This window comes from Leguminivora glycinivorella, chromosome 20, assembly GCF_023078275.1.
Source record: "Leguminivora glycinivorella isolate SPB_JAAS2020 chromosome 20, LegGlyc_1.1, whole genome shotgun sequence".
Lineage (NCBI taxonomy): Eukaryota > Metazoa > Arthropoda > Insecta > Lepidoptera > Tortricidae > Leguminivora > Leguminivora glycinivorella.
The window spans coordinates 15,442,825-15,458,965 of record NC_062990.1 but is presented as its reverse complement, the minus strand read 5'-3'; the positions used below and the strand labels follow the sequence as shown (position 1 = coordinate 15,458,965).

The window sequence follows — 16,141 nt, the reverse complement described above, 5'->3', positions numbered from 1 at the left end:
ATGCATGGCCCTGTAAATGACGAATAACAGTTCGGGAGTAGAAAAAAGAAATTAAAACATTTAAGTTACCACGAAATGGTCTTGAATCAGCATAAATGCTAACCCGAGGGCCAGCGCTGGGGCCCGTTTCTCGAAAGGTACAAGCCTTGTATTACAAGTGCGCGAACTGTCAAATCGTATGGGTTGTCATAGAAACACACTTGTAATACAAGGCTTGTACCTTTCGAGAACGATTTTGTTGTCGACGCGGCCCTGTGACATCATCATTCATCATTCTCTTGCCCTTATCCCAGTCACTTGGGGTCGGCGCAGCATGTCTTTCTCTTCCATACATCTCTGTCACTCGTCATCTCATCATTAACTTGTTTTAGTTCCATATCATGTCTCACACAGTCCATCCACCTCTTCTTCGGTTTTCCCCTCCCGTTACTTCCACCACCTTCCATTAATTCATAATATCTTTCTCGTCACATGCCTTTCAACCCTTCGCATTACATGTCCATACCATGCTAGTCGATTCGCTCTTACTTTTTCAACTATCAGTGCTACACATACATAGATTAAATATAAGAAGATCCTACTATCCCATACATTGAAATGCGACCGTCTAAGAACGCGCATACACTACACCACAAGAAATGTCTTGTTGCCATCGATTATTTGTAGATTGGCGTTAAGTGTCACTTTCGATAAATGTATGTCGAAAGTGACACTTAACGCCATCTACAAGTATAATCAAAAGCGACATCTTTCTGTGGCGCCATCTATGTGTGGTGTAGTGTATGCGCGTTCTCAGGCGGTCGCATGATATTCTTATATTTAATCTATGATATCATGTTGACTGTTGAAATCTCGAATAAATTAGTAACTTTGCTACCTTGACTATAAAACACATCTATAGGATGAGTTCGTCCCTGCACAGACATAACAACAGAGGTAGATCTCTCTTTATCTCTCTTGTCTGTCAAATTGAAGAAGTCCTTCAGGAATTCTGCGTCCATAGTGGCTGAAGACACGACGATTTTCAGGTTTTTGCGTTTCTGAAATAAAATAAATAAATTATAGGACTTCTGACACAGATTCACTGAGTCCCACGTTATGCTCAAAAAAAGACTTGTGTTGTGGGTTTACTTTATACCTATTTGCCATCGACGTGGTATAAAAAAAAGAAATACATACTAATATTATAAATGGGAAAGTGTGTGTTTCTGTTTGTTTGAAGACAGAAGAGACTTTTACAGATAGGTGTTCCCTGCGCCAATGACCTTCGATATGAATCCATTTTTATTATGCAATACAATACAATACAATATTCTTTATTGTTTACCAATATAACAAGATTACATCACATAACTTTAATTAACTATGGTAGACCACAGGCGGTCTTATCGCTAAAGAGCTTATTATTATGGTTTTTTTGGTAATAACTTTGTTTTAATTGCCGTAAAATTAAGGTCTGTTGTATTTTTAGACGTAATATCGTTCACTAAAATCAAATTTCGATAAAAATCATAAAAAGTAAGTATGATTTTTTCAAAATATGACTCTTACGAATACTCTTATAATTCTATCTGTAGTGCACATTTAGGAGTTTCAACTCAAAACTTGTCAAACATACATACATACTATCACGCCTGTATCCCATTAAGGGGTAGGCAGAGCACATGAACTTGAAAGAAATCCAAATTGTGGCATTGCAGTGACAGGTTGCTAGCCTCTCGCCTACGCCACAATTTAACCCAGATCCCACAGTCGACTTCTACGACACCCACGGGGAGAAAGGTAAACTTGTCAAAAATCGATGAAAACCGTGTAGAGCCCCTTAAAATGGACATAAACTTACTTTGGCTATCTTCTTGAGGAGGCCCATCAGCACGTCAGTCATTTGAGATCTTTCGTGAACCTGAAAATGTACATGAGAATATTTCACTACACCTTATAAAACAACGTCTGTCTGTCTGTCTGTACGTGTGTGTGCGTGGGTAGATATATCATTTTTCAGTACAATACCACACGCACACCTCGGACACTGGCGATCAAATATATGAAAGAGGCACGTTCCTAGCACACAGTCTAAGCTCGTGTAGGTGAACGCGTACTATGCTTGTATGAGCGAAATATGACAGGTCGACTGATCGCGTTTTTGACAGGCGGTAACTGTGTGGCTAATTAGCTGAGCATTTTTTTTTTGCCACTTTTATGAAGTGTGATATTTTTGAAAAAAATATGCTATTTCTACTCAGAATTAGAATTACTAGCCTTTTCAATCCTAGTAGTAAAAAAATTGTCCCATACTATTTTTTCTTATTTTGTTACCATTTTCCGAACATGTTGTATGGAAACTCTGGGACACTTTTTGTCTCCCAGTGAGACTGAAAGTACTCGTGATTCTGTCTGAGTACAATTGACCTAAAATTCCCTATAACAATTAAAAAAAACTATTGGCAAAAAAAAGAAATGCTCAGCTATTAAAGTAGCCGTGTCTCTTTTATTTGCACGGGAGTGCTTATCTTTTGCTCGTTTTTATAGCCGATAGCTCGCTTACTAGCTCGCAGTGGGACCAGTGCCTAAGGCCTGGTTTAGACGGCGTGCGAACTCGCATGCGATTTTAGTTACATGGCCTTAATGTTTATTATATGGGAAGAGCGACAATAGGATGTAACGTCGAACACTTCATTTTACCGCCATTTCCCATCACTAGTAATTGTCTGTGGTCTGTGGTCACATTTGAAATTTCGTTTACATGATAGGACATTTAGGAATGAATACGGTATATGTAATATCAAAGAGGATCGAGTATTATAGAGAATTACTGTCAAAGTAAAACATGTAAACACAGTGCATAGACTCCCATCTCTCGACACAGGCTTACTTTTGAACCTCCGTTTTGACAATTTGGCCCATATTCTTAGCTTGATATGTGTTAAAATGTCAAATATTAATATTAGCGCCATCTAGCCGAGCGTACCCCAAAGGTGTATCGCCATCTAGCTCACCGTACCTTTTTCTGTATGGTTTTGAGGTACGTTTTTTTCTTAGACTTTATCGGTCTATACGGAGTTATATAAGTGTTTGGTAATATGTAAGTGGGTACTCGTATGTAGCAGAAAGCTAGGGAAACTGAGCAAAAGACAACTTAAAATTATAACGGGGGTGTTCACAGGCCATTACGGGGTCAAAGGCATTTTAACCAAGATGGGACACGCTGACAACACTGATTTAGGCATGTGTGGTGAAGAGGAAGAGACCGTCAGACATCTAATGTGTGAATGTCACGCCCTCGCCAGACAAAGAATGAAGAACTTTGGAGCAGGTTACCTGGTGCCAAAGGACCCATGAGCCTCATCATCCGATACGTGGAGATGGTCGAAAAGCTCCTGAATAGCTGAAGGATCTTAGGATCGTAGGGGGTAATAGGCTACTAGACTCTTATCGAATTTGGCACAAAAAATGATTGTTTCCTGTAGTATTTATAAATAAATAAATATTGGGGACACCTTACACGGATCAACTTAGCCCCAAACTAAGCAAAGCTTGTACTATGGGTGCTAAGCGACGATATACATACTTAAATAGATAAATACATACTTAAATACATAGAAAACATCCATGACTCAGGAACAAATATCTGTGTTCATCACACAAATAAATGCCCTTACCGGGATTCGAACCCAGGACCGCGGCTTAGCAGGCAGGGTAACTACCGACTGAGCCAGACCGGTCGTCTGACAAAAGAAACCAATTTTTATAGATTTTGGGTATTAAAAGTGTATGGTGGCTACATGTTTTCGATTAAAAATGTGAGTAATGTTTATTTTAACTTTGGCCACCGAAAACGCTGTCAGACGTGTAGTGACGTCATATGAACCTAACTTAAGTTCATGCCGAGTTAATCACTGACATGATGAACTTTATGCCTCATAACTTAAATGTCAGAAAATTTTGTGCTCAATTCGATTTACGTCGTGCACAGACAATCTATAGATTAACATGGCTAATGATGTGTTTACCTAATTAAGTTAAAGTAAACTTTATAAATGTTTTTTTGTGGTTTTCAAGTCGTAATAAAATATGGTAATATTTTTTTTCGGTTAATTGGACAGTAATTAATAATATAAAATAGACTTTAAAAAAGGGTCAAGTAGCCTATTGCACAAAAGATCCCGATGGGTCGAAGTGTGTTTTAAGATAAGATAAGATGTATGTATGTATGTCTTACCTCATCCAAAACGACGACTGAATACTGCATCAGAAGAGGAGACGCGAACATTTCACGAAGCAATACGCCCTCTGTCATGAACTGAAAGAAATTGATCAAAAGTTAAAACATTTGCCTGCTAAGCCGCGGTCCCGGGTTCGAATCCCGGTAAGGGCATTTTTTTTTTATGAAGAACAGGTAAACCATTTGACCGCAATCTCACCTGATGGAAAGTGCCGATGCAGTCTAGGATGAAGCATGTTTACCCAAAAAATGTCTATTTATTTGTGTGATGAGCACAAATTTCATTTATTTCATTTCAATATAAACTTACAGTTTAACACCAAAGAGTTTACATGAGACTACAAGTCCTTTTTATAACTAAAACACTAACCACACATAAAAAAATAAAAATAAAGAAACAGTACAAAATAAAATTTCATAACATTCAAATTAACATAAAACCCTATAAAATTTTGTTCATAAACAACAATGTCACCAAAATATTTAAGCATATATCGATAGTAATTAAAATATAATAAAATGTCAAAAGATACAATGAAAGCAATACAATATTTAAATTAACCAAAACAAAATATGTTTAAAAATAAAAGACAATAGTTCCTGAGTCATGAGTCGCGAAATAACGCTCGATAGATGGCGTTCTTTATAAAAAAAGGCTATAAGTATCGCAAAAACACTCGTCTTTAGGAATAAAGTATCTTAAGACCCAATTTACTTTATTTTACACTAGCTTTTTCCCGCGTACTAAAAGTAATCTTATTAAGACGTTGAACTTTGAACCCCCATTTCACCCCCTTAGGATGTGATTTTTGAAAAATCCTTTCTTAGTGCCCCTCTACACCTTATAATGAACCTGCGTGCCAAATTTGGAGTCTCTGGAACCAGCGATTTGGCCTGTGTGCTGATATGTCAGTCAGTCAGTCAGTTTATTATTTTACTAGCTTTTACCCGCGGCTTCGCTCGCGTTAGTAAGAGACAAAAAGTAGCCTATGTCACTCTCCATCCCTTCAACTATCTCCACTTAAAAAATCACGACAATTCGTCGCTCCGTTTTGCCGTGAAGGACGGACAAACAAACAGACACACACACTTTCCCATTTATAATATTAGTATGGATATATTTAGATAGAACACTAGTTTAATTCTAAAACGTACCACGATACTACTATTAGGAGAGCGCAGACTGGTCATACCGGCCGCGTAGCCAACACTCTCTCCGAGCGCGTCCCCGACTTCCTCCGCCACCCTGGCCGCGAGGGACGCCGCCGCCGCCACGCGCGGTTGTGTGACCACCACTTTATGGCCGATTTCGTGAACTGATATGTCAATCAGTCAGTCAGTCAGTCAGTTTATTATTTTATATACAGGGTGTAAACCTAATACGGGCGAACCTCGGTGAGTATAGGACATAAAAAATGGAATTAGATAACTTTTACTTAAAATTGAAATATTTTTTTTGTTCCATACAAAATAATTGGGCCCGCAACGTAATGCAAACACACTCGCGTTAACTGCTCGTTGACAGTTGTCATTGATTGTCATCGCAACCACGTTTACAGTACATTGCTGCTGGGAAATTTTTCAAAAATTCATTATGGGGTGAAAATTAAAAGTAACTCAAAAACACCTCTTAATTAATTATAACAATATTGAATTATATGCCTGGTTTCATTTATCGCCCTTATTAGGTTTACGCGCTGTATTTATATAGAACACAAGTTTAATTCTAAAACGTACCACGATACTACTACTAGGAGAGCGCAGACTGGTCATACCGGCCGCGTAGCCAACACTCTCGCCGAGCGCGTCCCCAACTTCCTCCGCCACCCTGGCCGCGAGGGACGCCGCCGCCGCCACGCGCGGTTGTGTGACGACTGACGACCACTTTATGTCCGATTTCGTGAACTGATATGTCAATCAGTCAGTCAGTCAGTCAGTCAGTTTATTATTTTATATATTTAGATAGAACACTAGTTTAATTCTAAAACGTACCACGATACTACTATTAGGAGAGCGCAGACTGGTCATACCGGCCGCGTAGCCAACACTCTCACCGAGCGCGTCCCCGACTTCTTCCGCCACCCTGGCCGCGAGGGACGCCGCCGCCGCCACGCGCGGTTGTGTGACGACCACTTTATGTCCGATTTCGTGGAGGTACTGTAACATAAAGAGACTAAATATAATAAATTTGTTATAAAATTGAAAAATTACTTAATTGACAATTGTTTTTATTTCTTACAAGATTATTTTAATTTATATAAATTCCAAAAGTAATTCAATAAGCTATTCAATAATGTATTTTATTAATTTATTCTGTGTGTATATTTTAGTTGTAGTTTTTATTTATATTTTTTGCAATACCCTAACCGGGTCTCATGTTGTGTTGTGCCTTGCCTTTTATATCTGCCACCTGTAATAATTTTGTACCAACATGGAAGCAATAAAGAATTGAATTGAATTGAATTAAACAATGCTTTTAGTACAAACAAGAATTGATGATGAGGGATCATCCACATATTACGTCACCAAATTTCAGGTTTTTGGACCCCTCCCCCCCCTATGTCACCCTTTTTTGTATCCCTTTAACAGGGATTGTCACATTTAGTATGACCCCCCCCCCCCCTTACACTGTGACGTAATATATGGATGACGCCTGATGATGATGATGATGATGATATCCTGTTAGGCGTCATCCATATATTACGTCACAGTGTAAGGGGGGGGAGGGGTCATACTAAATGTGACAATCCCTGTTAAAGGGATACAAAAAAGTGTGACATAGGGGGGGGGGGGGGAGGGGTCCAAAAACCTGAAATTTGGTGTGACGTAATATGTGGATGATCCCCCCTCATCAGGGACATAGGGCTCTCAGAAGGGATTTCCATTCTTCGCGGACAAACAAGAATTAAGAAATGTCTTTTAACCCCCGACGCAAAAACGAAGGGTTACAAGTTTGACGTGTCTGTCTGTGTGTTTGTCTGTCTGTCTGTATGTCTGTGTGTGTGTGTCTGTGGCATCGTAGCTCCCGAAAGGATGAACCGATTTAGATTTAGTTTTTTTGTCTGAAAGCTGAGGTAGTCGGGAGTGTTCTTAGTCATGTTTCATGAAAATCGGTCTACTATGTCGCGGTCGGGGGTTTTATCAAAATTTTAATTTTGTGGTTAGGTTATATATAGGTATATTATTTTATTTTATTTATTTGGGTCATCAACAGCAATACAAAAAAGAAATGTATGACATAAAGAACAATTAACATAGGTAGCCAATAACAGATGTCACTGTCACATGACAATTTTTTTTATCATAATCGACAAATAGAAAATCATTTATAAAACAACATTTTTACAAGGTTTGTGGTTTCAGCCACAACCTAGTTATTTAGTTACTACGATATGCAACGTAAAGCCTGTAACGCATTTTTTATGATAGTGTGGTGCAATAAAAACTACTAATCATATTGTTGTTTATTGTTTTATTAAAATTTTACCATTTATAAAAAAAGACTCGAGACTCGAGACGACTCGAGACTTTGGGCTCGAGATTTCTCGAAACTCGAGACTTCTAATAGGTCGAGAAATCAGAAACCCTACATGATACTCTTTCACCTATACGAGTTTAGACGGTGTGCGTAGGAACGCGCCTGATTCATACCGGGTGCCCGGTAATTAATGGACGACCTTTTAACCACCAAGAGGGCACCTTATACTGGTCCAGAAAATCAACAGTCGCCTGGTTTTCGAGATTTTCACACTTTTTAGGGTTCCGTAGTCAACTAGGAACCCTTATAGTTTCGCCATGTCTGTCTGTCCGTCCGTCCGTCCGTCCGTTCGTCCGTCCGTCCGCGGATAATCTCAGTAACCGTTAGCACTAGAAAGCTGAAATTTGGTACCAATATGTATATCAATCACGCCGACAAAGTGCAAAAATAAAAAATGGGAAAAAATGTTTTATTAGGGTACCCCCCCTACATGTAAAGTGGGGGCTGATATTTTTTTTCATTCCAACCCCAACGTGTGATATATTGTTGGATAGGTATTTAAAAATGAATAAGGGTTTACTAAGATCGTTTTTTGATAATATTAATATTTTCGGAAATAATCGCTCCTAAAGGGAAAAAAGTGCGCCCCCCCCCCTCTAACTTTTGAACCATATGTTCAAAAAATATGAAAAAAATCACAAAAGTAGAACTTTATAAAGACTTTCTAGGAAAATTATTTTGAACTTGATAGGTTCAGTAGTTTTTGAGAAAAATACGGAAAACTACGGAACCCTACACTGAGCGTGGCCCGACACGCTCTTGGCCGGTTTTTTAAAATTGTAGGTAGTATTAAGACATCTACGAGCGTTTCGTTATGAGATAGGAGGCAAACGACCAGACAGTTCTCCTGATGGTAAGCGATCACTGCCGCCCATGGACACCCGAAACATCATGTTGGAGGTGCGTTGCCGGCCTTTAAGATGAGTGTACGCTCTTTTCTTGAAGGTTTTTCGTAAAACTAGTGTCTACGCCAAATCTTGGGATTACTCAGCAGGGATCTTGGGATCACAGCTCAACTATGACTTTTGTCGCATTTTAGAATTATACAAACTACGAATATACAGGCTGTAATTTTTATAACCGGTGACACTATTTTTATAACTGTACACATATATGGGTGAATCAACTTTTCTTTGCCAGGAAAATTTCGCATACTTCGACTACATGTGGTCAGAAAATTTAATTGGGATTTAGTCTAATTAATGTATAATTATTATATTAAAGACAAATATAATAGCTACGCAATACAACATGTAATTATAGGATTTCCTATTTTATGGGTGATTCTCTGTAAGGATGTTCAACAAACAGTCCCCTGGCAATGATTTTTTGAAATATTTATTAATGAAATCCTAAATAGTTAGTATAATTTAATAAAACCCATTTGCCTTAATTAAATTATACAAACTATTTCTGATTTTATAAATAAATATTTTAAAAAATCATTGCCAGGGGACTGTTTGTTGAACATCCTTACAGAGAATCACCCAACTTTGTTTCGAGCAGTGACCCAGTGGACATAGCTGTCCCTCACTTTTGTATGAAAAAAGTGTCTCTTCCACTGGGTCACATATTGTTTTAATTAAAAATGAATCGTTTTTAAATTTTTCCGTAATTGGTATACGTGAAATAAGGATCTTTATTCACGATGGTAAGGTTAAAAATCACAAAAGTAGACCTAATAATAAGTAAGGGTAATTCTTGCAAAAAGCAAGAAAAAGTTGATTCACCCATATAACTATCTATATATCCAATTAGGAATACACTAAATTAGGGATGTACCGACTAGTCGCCGACTAGTCGGGAAAGCCGACTATCCGGCCACATTTGTAGTCGGCGATTAGTCGGCGACTAGTCGGCAAAAAAGGCCGATTAGTCGGCACTTCATTAGTGATAGAAAAACTGAGAGCTACAGCTTAAATTTATGGTTGTATCATGTACCTATTCGTAATTCCTTTCTTTGTAAGAACAACAAATATTTGTTATCATCACAGAAATAAATTTCCTACCTAGGATTATCGATTTCATAAGCAAGATCACTACCCACTAAGCCAAGCCGGTTGTCAAAAATGGAAAATGTATATAAATATTGTCATGAACCTCTGAACTTGTAAAAAATCATGAAAAGCGCGAACGAAGGACCAAATATAACATTCAAAATGTGAATTTAGTCGACATTTATGTTTCGGCCGACTAGCCGACTAGTCGGCCGACTAATCGGCCACCCAAGCGCCGACTAGTCGGTAGTCGGCCTAGTCGGCCAAATCAATAGTCGGTACATCTCTACACTAAATACACTACACACCTACAGAACAGTATAATAAAGAGTACTATTGTACAGTATGGCCACTCCCGCTCCTCGCTGAAAGTGCTGCCCCTGCTCCTCTCGGTTACCTCACAGTTACCGCCTGTCAAAAACGCAAACAGTCGACCTTTCATATCTCACTCATACAAGCATAGTACGCGTTCAACTACACGAGCTTAGACTGTGTGCTGGAACGCGCCTCTTTCGTATATTTGATCGCCAGTGTCCGAGGTGTGCCTCTACTATGACTTTTTGACAGAATTATACCAACTATACAAGGTGAAGGAGCCTGTGTGGTGACGGGTTAAGAATTTCACCACCCCCTTTCTTCCCGTGGGTGTCGTAGAAGTCGACTGTGGGATATGGATTAAATTGTGGCGTAGGCGAGAGGCTGGCAACCTGTCACTGCAATGTCACAGTTTAATTTTCTTTCAGCCCCAAGAGTGACACTGAATTTTGATGGCCCCTGACCCCTTTATGGGATATAGCCTGTTATATAATTAAAATATTAGACGCATAATGTTATATGTACACAGTACACACATGTATGTATAGGCCAGGCAGGATACTGTTTAATCGTATAATGATAGTGTTACGTCCTGACAGCCACTTGAATTATCAAATAGGCCGACAGTAATAGTCATATTACATATTACTTAACTACACAAAAATGTAGATACCGTATCGGTACTTTCTGACATATTATGTACTAGCATTTGCCCGCGGCTTCGCACGCGTTAGAAAGAAATAAAAAGTAGCCTATTTCACTCTCCATCCCTTCAACTATCTCCACTTAAAAAAATCACGTCATTCGTCGCTCCGTTTTGTCGTGAAAGACGGACAAACAAACAGACACACACACTTTCCCATTTATAATATTAGTAATTTAGTATGGATCATGGATCAAAAAGCTTTTTGTGGAAATCTCAAACGGGCGACTTAGCAGAAATGAAAATCGTTGACGCTAGACGCCAACTGTAATGCACTCTGGCTCTGTCGCGTCAACACTGTAGAGTTGTGCTTGCTCGTTCACTGAAAAGATCGCTCCCAACTAGTACGATCTCCGAAGTGTACTAGTTCGTTCTTTTAGGACATTTAGTACAGCAGTACACCGTGAGAGCGAGAGACAAATTGTGCATATGGCGTACAGTAACGCTCGCTCATACTAGCCGAGATCTGATCAGATCAGCCGTTTTCGCGCGCACTCGGTCCGAGTCAGTCGGTTCTAATTCGGTTGCAGTCGGATCACACGGATCGCTTTGCTGTTATTGTCACTCCTCGGCTCTTTTTTTTATTTTTTTAGTATGGATAGGTAGCAGGGACCGGACAACCCCTTCCGCGCTACAAGCCTTTCATTGGGAATCCCTAACGTAAGGACGACCCAATCGAGAGACTCTCCCTTTCGAACTGCAAGCCCATTCATTTGACTAGCCCTTACAAAAAACTTAGCAAAACAATAAAGCTAGCCCTGTGCATTGGCTTACCGCTATCCGATACGGCTTGCAAGCCTTTAATAAGGGTTACCCTTATTTTAAGCGCTATTTATAAGGCTTTCCCTTTTGTTGAAGCGTAGTCGAGCCTTGCGTGAAAGAGACAGGATTATGAATCTAAGCTAGTGTAAGAACAGGAAGGAAAATGCGCTGTTGCCACTCCGCACTATGCGCCCCATTTTTAATTTTGCAACGAAACATGTTTTCGTTGAATAGAAGTAGAACACGGCTAGAAATTATTTTTAATGAACTGGGAGACAAGGGACTGATGGATCGCCTGATGGTAAATGATCATCGTCGCCCATAGATCAGTATGTATGTTCGTACGTATGAATGTATGTAGGTATGTATGAATGTATGTAGGTATGTATGTATGAATATAAATATATAAATATGTAAATATGTATGTATGCATGTAAATATACAGTGTTGGCCGAAAATCAATACAATTAACCATTATCATTACACATTGAAAACGTTAATTGCCAACATAAAAATAAGCCGTTTTCGTCATCCAACTCGCTTTGATGAGTTAATTGGGTGAGCAGTTTCTAAGATAGAGCTGATGCTGAACCCTGGCTTTTCCCAGGGGAACGCGGGTTTGGTTTAACATAGGCAAGCGCTGTTTTCGTCATCGGACTTGTTTTGATGAGTACTTGAGTGAGCAGTAACCAAGGTAGAGCTGATGCTGAACCCTGGCTATTTCTAGGGGAACTCGGGTTTCGTGCAACATAGGCAAACGCTGTTTTCGTCATCGGACTTGTATTGATGAGTACTTGAGTGAGCAGTAACCAAGGTAGAGCTGATGCTGAACCCTGGCTTTTCCCAGGGGAACGCGGGTTTGGAGTAACATAGGCAAGCGCTGTTTTCGTCATCGGACTTGTCTTGATGAGTACTTGTGTGAGCAGTAACCAAGGTAGAGCTGATGCTGAACCCTGGCTATTCCTAAGGGAACTCGGGTTTTGTGCAACATAGGCAAACGCTGTTTTCGTCATCGGACTTGTATTGATGAGTACTTGAGTGAGCAGTAACCAAGGTAGAGCTGATGCTGAACCCTGGCTTTTCCCAGGGGAACGCGGGTTTGGAGTAACATAGGCAAGCGCTGTTTTCGTCATCGGACTTGTCTTGATGAGTACTTGTGTGAGCAGTAACCAAGGTAGAGCTGATCCTGAACCCTGGCTATTCCTAGGGGAACGCGGGTTTGGAGTAACATAGGCAAGCGCTGTTTTCGTCATCGGACTTGTTTTGGTGAGTACTTGAGTGAGGAGTAACCAGGGCAGAGCTGATGCTGAACCCTGGCTATTCCTAGGGGAACTCGGGTTTCGTGCAACATAGGCAAACGCTGTTTTCGTCATCGGATTTGTATTGATGAGTACTTGAGTGAGCAGTAACCAAGGTAGAGCTGATGCTGAACCCTGGCTATTCCTAAAGGAACTCGGGTTTCGCGCAACATAGGCAAACGCTGTTTTCGTCATCGGACTTGTCTTGATGAGTACTTGAGTGAGCAGTAACCAAGGTAGAGCTGATGCTGAACCCTGGCTTTTCCCAGGGGAACGCGGGTTTGGAGTAACATAGGCAAGCGCTGTTTTCGTCATCGGACTTGTCTTGATGAGTACTTGTGTGAGCAGTAACTAAGGTAGAGCTGATGCTGAACCCTGGTTTTTCCCAGGGGAACGCGGGTTTGGAGTAACATAGGCAAGCGCTGTTTTCGTCATCGGACTTGTCTTGATGAGTACTTGTGTGAGCAGTAACCAAGGTAGAGCTGATGCCGAACCCTGGCTATTCCTATGGGAACTCGGGTTTCGTGCAACATAGGCAAACGCTGTTTTCGTCATCGGACTTGTATTGATGAGTACTTGAGTAAGCAGTAACCAAGGTAGAGCTGATGCTGAACCCTGGCTATTCCTAAGGGAACTCGGGTTTCGTGCAACATAGGCAAACGCTGTTTTCGTCATCGGACTTGTCTTGATGAGTACTTGAGTGAGCAGTAACCAAGGTAGAGCTGATGCTGAACCCTGGCTTTTCCCAGGGGAACGCGGGTTTGGTGTAACATAGGCAAGCGCTGTTTTCGTCATCGGACTTGTTTTGGTGAGTACTTGAGTGAGCAGTAACCAGGGCAGAGCTGATGCTGAACCCTGGCTATTCCTAGGGGAACTCGGGTTTCGTGCAACATAGGCAAACGCTGTTTTCGTCATCGGATTTGTATTGATGAGTACTTGAGTGAGCAGTAACCAAGGTAGAGAGCTGATGCTGAACCCTGGCTATTCCTAAGGGAACTTGGGTTTCGTGCAACATATGCAAACGCTGTTTTGTCATCGGACTTGTATTGATGAGTACTTGAGTGAGCAGTAACCAAGGTAGAGCTGATGCTGAACTCGGGCTATTCCTAAAGGAACTCGGGTTTCGTGCAACATAGGTAAACGCTGTTTTTGTCATCGTGAAATATCTGAGACTCGTCTTTATGACTGGTACTTGGTTGAGTTGAGTAGTACCATAGAATCTGTCAAACTATTTCTGTTGATTGTTGTGAATTCTATGAAGATCGTTTGAAACAGAAATACTTTTCTGGTGGAAATCAAGCATACAGCGCGTCTGATAGTAAGTAGTTACCGCAGTCTATGGACGCTTGGAACTCCAGTATTCTCTTTATTCCCTGTGTTACTATTAGTGAAATCGACTATACTTAATTTTGATATTCAAATGGATATACATACGTATTTTTTTAGACACAAATAAAGTGTTTCATGTATGGCAAATTAATAAATGTGTTCTAACTACTTGATGTTAATATTCACTTCTGGTAAGATTTTTGTTCAGTTAATATTATGTTTTTATGCCTAACTTGAGATTGCATGAAATATTTCTATATTATAATGTACCGAAACCAGAGTTGCCCTAGATACCGCCAGGGCTCAGCTACAGCGCTGTTTTGGCTACTGCGCACCCAAGTCCTCGTCAAGATATGTCCGATGACGCAAACAGCGTTTGCCTATGTTACACCAAACCCGAGTTCCCCTAGGTACAGCTAGGTTTCAGCATCAGCTCTATCTTGGGTACAGCTCACCCAAATACTCATTAAGACAAGTCCGATGACGAAAACAGCGTTTTCCTGTGTTGTGTTACACTAAACCCGAGTTCCCCTAGCTGCAGCCAGGGTTTAGCATCAGCTGGATTTCGGGTACTGCTCACTCGAGTACTCATCAAGACAAGTCCGATGACGAAAACAGCGTTTGCCTGTGTTACACTAAACCCGAGTTCCCATAGGTGCAGCCAGGGTTCTGCATCAGCTGGACTTTGGGTACTGCTCACTCGAGTACTCATCAAGACAAGTCCGATGACGAAAACAGCGTTTGCCTGTGTTACACTAAACCCGAGTTCTCCTAGATGCAGCCAGGGTTCAGCATCAGCTGGACTTCGGGTACTGCTCACTCGAGTACTCATCAAGACAAGTCCGATGACGAAAACAGCGTTTGCCTGTTTTACACTAAACCCGAGTTCCCATAGGTGCAGCCAGAGTTCAGCATCAGCTGGACTTTGGGTACTGCTCGCTCGAGTACTCATCAAGACAAGTCCGATGACGAAAACAGCGTTTGCCTGTGTTACACTAAACCCGAGTTCCTCTAGATGCAGCCAGGGTTCAGCATCAGCTGGACTTCGGGTACTGGTCACTTGAGTACTCACCAAGACAAGTCCGATAACGAAAACAGCGTTTGCCTGTGTTACACTAAACCCGAGTTCCCCTAGGTGCAGCCAGAGTTCAGCATCAGCTGGACTTTGGGTACTGCTTGCTCGAGTACTCATCAAGACAAGTCCGATGACGAAAACAGCGTTTGCCTGGGTTACACTAAACCCGAGTTCCCCTAGCTGCAGCCAGGGTTTAGCATCAGCTGGATTTCGGGTACTGCTCACTCGAGTACTCATCAAGACAAGTCCGATGACGAAAACAGCGTTTGCCTGTGTTACACTAAACCCGAGTTCCCATAGGTGCAGCCAGGGTTCTGCATCAGCTGGACTTTGGGTACTGCTCACTCGAGTACTCATCAAGACAAGTCCGATGACGAAAACAGCGTTTGCCTGTGTTACACTAAACCCGAGTTCTCCTAGATGCAGCCAGGGTTCAGCATCAGCTGGATTTCGGGTACTGCTCACTCGAGTACTCATCAAGACAAGTCCGATGACGAAAACAGCGTTTGCCTGTGTTACACTAAACCCGAGTTCCCATAGGTGCAGCCAGGGTTCTGCATCAGCTGGACTTTGGGTACTGCTCACTCGAGTACTCATCAAGACAAGTCCGATGACGAAAACAGCGTTTGCCTGTGTTACACTAAACCCGAGTTCTCCTAGATGCAGCCAGGGTTCAGCATCAGCTGGACTTCGGGTACTGCTCACTCGAGTACTCATCAAGACAAGTCCGATGACGAAAACAGCGTTTGCCTGTGTTACACTAAACCCGAGTTCCCATAGGTGCAGCCAGAGTTCAGCATCAGCTGGACTTTGGGTACTGCTCGCTCGAGTACTCATCAAGACAAGTCCGATGACGAAAACAGCGTTTGCCTGGGTTACACTAAACCCGAGTTCCCCTAGCT

General features: G+C 41.2%; 1 protein-coding gene across 1 annotated transcript in view; it reads right to left on the bottom strand.

The window, feature by feature from the left end:
- The window catches only part of LOC125236921 (probable ATP-dependent RNA helicase DHX35), a 132,500-nt gene that overhangs the window by 92,931 nt on the left and 23,428 nt on the right, over positions 1-16,141 (bottom strand). The window contains exons 3-6 of the mRNA XM_048143838.1: positions 6,215-6,379; positions 4,220-4,300; positions 1,844-1,903; positions 878-1,040 (exon numbers count right to left, since the gene is read on the bottom strand). Coding sequence (XP_047999795.1) covers positions 878-1,040; positions 1,844-1,903; positions 4,220-4,300; positions 6,215-6,379 — 469 coding nt within the window. The remainder of the gene's footprint in view (positions 1-877; positions 1,041-1,843; positions 1,904-4,219; positions 4,301-6,214; positions 6,380-16,141) is intronic.